The following is a 5,657-nucleotide window of genomic DNA, read 5'->3' on the forward strand; positions in this document are numbered from 1 at the left end:
ACGCCAAAGTCTATTGTTGAAGGAAGTTTTGTTGTTGCATGACAATGCACACCCACACACGTCTACCCAGACTGTTGAAACCATAAACCAACTGGGTTCTGAGGTGCAGGAACACCCTTTCTACAGCCCAAATCTCGCCCATTCCAACTATTATATCTTTGGACCGCTCAAAGATGGTTTACGAGTTCGTCGACATCCTAAAGATGAAGATGTGAAAGAAGCAGTGCATAAATGGTTGCATAACCAACTGAAAGCCTTCTTCTTGGAGATAATACGCAAGCTTGGGGACCACTGGACCAAGTGCATCAAAAAGGAAGGAGACAATACAGAAAAATGACATATTTGTTTATCCTCTGCTTTTGTGTAAATACATTGAAAAAAACAAGAGTGTGTATAATTTTTGACTCTCCCTCGTATATTGCCCACCTGGAAGGTACACCAGTCTGTTGCAGGAATATTCACTTTTGCAGGCTGAGTGGATTTGAGCAATGTGAAATGAAGTGTTTGTTGAAGAATACAATACACCGCCTGATCAAAGAATCAAAGGCACAATCTTACAATCATGAGTTCAACACCTTAACCACTAAGTCACACACCTCCTGATAGCTATAGCGTTAGAGTTTAGCTTCAAAGAAGTCACACCTGAGCACACCTATGATCAAAGGAATTCCAGTCATGACCATCTGGTCTTCATTCATTGGTACTGTGTACCTTTATGCCAGTAAATTGGCAGAGTCATAAGGGCATTGGAAACAATTCCTTGTGATATATACATTGTAGTTCTTTGCATTTTGAGGTGTGACTTTACCTTTCATTCTTCTAGGTGGGGGGGGAGATCAATAAAAAAACCGGTCAAGCATAAAAGAAACTTTTTTCGTTTGTTCTTTCCTTTTCTAACTCTCTCTCTCTTTCTATTTCTCTCACTCTCTGAATCTGTTACATTACACTGTCAAAGAGTACATGGATGTCACTAAAAGCATCACATTCTTCAGAAATGGGAGATGGTTTCAGCATGGAACCATTCAGGAATAGACCAATGTAAGGAAAACGTGCACATCTGTGCCTATATTGCCCTTTTCAGTTGTGAGCTTGACACTTTGAAGAAGCCATAGGTGGGAGCAATCCACAGTATGAACATAGTTTTTTTCTCTCTTCTCTCTAGCTTCAGTTCAAGAAAAACATTAACTACGTTAGGAGAGTATTGTAGTTCACTTGAAGCATTGTGTATTGTTTGTAAAGAATAAAAAGTTTAGAATGGTACGACAATACACTATAGAACAAAAAATGGACTCCAGCTAAGAAGATCAGAAGAAGGAATTGTAATTCCGGAATATCATCGGACTATAGATAACCAAATTACAACAGGTATATAGTCCATTTTTTGTTCTATAGTACATTGTCGTACCATTCTAAACTTTTTATTCTTTATTAACTACGTTAATCCCAGTAGACTAGAAGGAATTTCCCTTTCTACAGACCAAACAAATAATAGAAAAAATAAATGAAAATAAAAAATTGTTGTATCTTGGGAAGGTCATTATGCCAATAATTACTATAGACATTGGTTCAATTTCACTTCTCATAATTCATCAACTGGTTAACCTTTAGCACACTGTAGGTGCATCATGTCACCATATGAGGTTTCTCCCCTGTAGTAACAGGACAGTGGCAGGGGAAATAACTCTAGAGAAAATGCAATGTGATAAAGGTTAATCATCTAATCAACAAACTTCTTGTTTGATTAGTTATTCAGTTAATCAAACAATCAGTTGTGTTTGCCAAAAATCCTTTTGTTGTCTTTTGCAACCTCTTACAACAAAATACACATCAATACACAAGCTTATTCCAAGAAACTTGCAAATCAAACACAAAAACGAAATGAATAAAAAATTGTGTTCTCAGAATTCATTTTGCCAATCATTTTGGTGTTGTCAGCATCTTAATGAAAATGTAATACAGCTCTTAAGTTCCAAGTCTAGAACGCATCCTACCTAGAGGATCTTGTCTTTTTATTCTTGTCCTAGAAACTTGATACACTTAAACACCAGTGAGATACTGACAGCCTTCTTAATACCCCTTTTGAAATGATTATTTAGATGCCATCAGCATAGCTTAAATAGGTACAAAATAAGAATAGCAATACATATGACATAAATATTTTCTATTCTTCCTTTCAAACCATTTTTTTTTTCTCCATTTCTTTTTCATCAGTTCACCAGTCTAAGCTATCAAATCGATGATTCATCACAAAAAAAAATACAAAACAAAAAAAAAAAACAGAAAATAAAAATACATAAATCTTATTACCTTCCACACAATGTTTCGGTGCCAGCCAGGACAGCTCTGTTGTGCTTTATTTCAACCTTCTGTGGACCAATTGTGTGTAAACCGGGAGGTAGTCCCATTGCTGGAACAGCATCTGTGACTATCACAAGTCCTGAACAATGAGAAATACATACAGATATATTTAAAAGTTAGTGTATGTGTGTGCATGTGTATCTGCACGCACAAATAAAAGTGTGTGTGTGTGCATATGAGACTGTGTGTGTGTGTGTGTGTGTGTGTGTGTATGTGTGTGTGTGTCTGTGTGTGTGTGCATATAAAAGTGTGCGTGAGTGTGTGCATGCACATAAATATATATATCTTTATCATCATTTAATTATGGCATGGGTTGGACAGCTTGACAGGAGCTGGTAAGGCCAGGAACTGCAACAGGATCCATTTCTGCTTTGGCAGGTTTTCTATGGTTGGACACCCCTGCTAAAGCCAACCACTTAACATAGTATATGGGCACTAGCATAGCTGGGGTGGAGGGAGGGGAGCAGTCTGCCCCGGGGGGCGTCACTTTTAAAGGGGCAAACAGAAGGGCCAGCCCGGGTGGCACACACTCTAGCTATGCTACTGTATACAGGGGTACTTTTTACATGGCACCAGCACTTTTTATGTGGTACCAACACACATGCACACAACCAGGGCCATCGCTAAGCCCCTGCAACCCCTGCAGTTATAGGGGGCCCCTGTGGTTGAGGGGCCCCTGTGGTTGAGGGGCCCCTGTGGTTGAGGGGCCCTGTGCTAAGACCAAAGTACATAGACGAGCCATCTGAAAATTTCAAGCCAGACTAGGAAAAAAATACAAAGGTATACCGTAAATAAATTTAGAAGAAGTGTTTTGTGTGTGTGTGTATACATATATTTTTACACACATGGTAGATATATAGCATAAATGTATGTATATATGTGTGTGTATGTGTGTGTGTGTGTATATATATATATATATATGGTAACATGTAAACTTAGACACAAAGATAAATATACACACATGTACACACACAAAGTTGATCTTTATAATGCCATATATTTTTTCTCTTCCAAATGTCTACATTTGGTCTATTATGTTTAGAACTGGCAGAAGTCTTGATAGGAAAACTTCAAAGCCTTGTAGAATTTTAATTGGATGAATCAGCCCCAGTATTGATTTTTTTTTTTTTTTTAAAGTCTGATACTTATTCAATCAGCTTCTTTTGGTGAACTGCTAATTGATGGGGACATAAACAAACCAACAATGGCTGTCAAGCGGTGGTGGGGACAAACACAGATACAAAAGACACACACACACTCACACACATATACATACATATATATATATATATATATATATATATATATCGTTGCTATTATGCAAAAGTGTCATAAGTCCAAAATATTGCTTTTTCAGAAAACAAAAAAAGAGTTTCACCATTCCATAGTAAAACTGTTGGACTACACTTTGACAATTTTTGATATCTTGGCAGCTGAAGCAAGATATCTATACCACAATTTTGACCAAAAGTTTGACCAAAAGAACCAGCTATTGCAAGCAAAAATAAAAATTGAAACAACCACATTTGGCCAAATTTGGACATACATAATAGCAATGATGTATGCACGACAGGCTTCTTTCACTTTCCATCTACTAGATCCATCTCAAGGCTTTCATAGGTCCAAAGCTGCAGTAGAAGACACTTCCCCAAGGTGCCAAAGCAAGAACCATGTGGTTGGAAGACAAACTTTTTACCACACAGCCATGCTTGTACCTATATATTAAGATTCAGGATCCCTTCAAGACATCACTCCTGTTCCACAGCACATTCACGGGAACAAAACTGGTGAGTGAAACACTCCCCACTCCTTAATATTTTCATCCAATGAAATCATTTCCACAATTACATGCATCCGCAAACACACATTAATGATAATGTACTTTTAACTCATTTTGTTGGAAAGAAAGTTTAGATCAAACAATATAATAAAGCAATAAAAGTAACATTAAATTTTTATAACTAAATAAGCTGAAGTAACTGCTTTTGTTTTGTCTCATGTCTGCCCTGATAGAAGAAGGTCAGGGCGGACACAGGGGTATGCACAACAAATGCATTGAATAATATTCTCTGTCCGGATTTAACTTTGTAAAACATTGTTAATGGTGTTGTTGTGAATGTGATGTTTTTGTTTTTTATTTCTGTGACAATATTAATGTGTGAAAGATGACCAGGAGACAGATGTAGGGGTGAGAGAGAAAGAGATAGACAGAGGGAGAGAGAAGGGAGATAGAGAGGGAGAGAGAGAGGGAGAGAGAAAGGTGATAGAGAGGGAGAGAGAAAGGTGATAGAGAGGGAGAGGGACAGAGAGGGAGAGAGAAAGGAGACAGAGAGGGTGAGAGAAAGGAGACAGAGAGGGAGAGAGAAAGGAGACAGAGAGGGAGAGAGAAAGGAGAGGGAGAGAGAAAGGAGACAGAGAGGGAGAGAGAAAGGAGATAGAAAGAGAAAAGAGACAGAGAGAGAAAAGAGACAGAGAGAGAAAGGAGACAGAGAGGAAGAGAGAGAGGAGATAGAAAGGGAGTGAAAGGAGATAGAGAGGGAGAAACGGGATAGAAAGGGAGAATGAGATAGAGAGGGAGAGAAATATAGAGAAAGAGAGAGGAGAGAGAAGGAGATAGATAGAGAGGGAGAGAAAGGGAGAAAGAGAAAGAGAGACAGAGAGGAGGCAAAAGACACAGAAAGAGGGAGAGAGATGTAGAAACATACACACACATATAGACAGAATTGTATGAACACTGAAATACTCTCGGATATTGAGACTATGAAACATCGGCAGAACATATTATTTTACCTCCATTACCATTAATTTGAGATTTATCAGTTTCAAATAAATTTTTTTAAATAACACATTGGCAACGGACCTCGACAAATGTTCAACCAATGCATATGTGGAAAAGTGGATGTTAAAATAATGATGATAAATATAATGGACGGGGGGAAAAAAGAAAGAAAAAGGTACTCTGAAGATTGGGATATAAAAATATATATATACTTTATTATTAAAGCTACAAAAAAAACATCACAAATATCACAAAAAACTGCTACTCAGACTTTCACATTCCCTTCCGTCGGACAGTTTTGATTGAGAATCTCAATCAAAGCTGTCCAATGAAAGGGAACATGAAACTTGAGTAGCAGTTATTTTGTGATGGTTTTTTTTTCACAAATAAAGCATATTACTCTACCTTCAGTATTCGAGTACTATTTTTACCACCTAGTTTCACATTTATGTGCATACTCTGGTGTGTGTGTGTGTGTATGTATATATATATATATATATATATATATATATATATATAT

General features: G+C 37.4%; 1 protein-coding gene across 2 annotated transcripts in view; it reads right to left on the bottom strand.

The window, feature by feature from the left end:
• LOC106872229 (N-acetylglucosamine-6-phosphate deacetylase) overlaps positions 1–5,657 on the bottom strand; it is a 165,956-nt gene that overhangs the window by 75,951 nt on the left and 84,348 nt on the right. For both annotated transcript variants that reach the window (XM_052973730.1, XM_052973729.1), the window contains one exon: positions 2,308–2,437. In XM_052973730.1, coding sequence (XP_052829690.1) covers positions 2,308–2,437 — 130 coding nt within the window. The remainder of the gene's footprint in view (positions 1–2,307; positions 2,438–5,657) is intronic.

Source organism: Octopus bimaculoides, chromosome 16 (assembly GCF_001194135.2).
Source record: "Octopus bimaculoides isolate UCB-OBI-ISO-001 chromosome 16, ASM119413v2, whole genome shotgun sequence".
Classification (NCBI taxonomy): domain Eukaryota; kingdom Metazoa; phylum Mollusca; class Cephalopoda; order Octopoda; family Octopodidae; genus Octopus; species Octopus bimaculoides.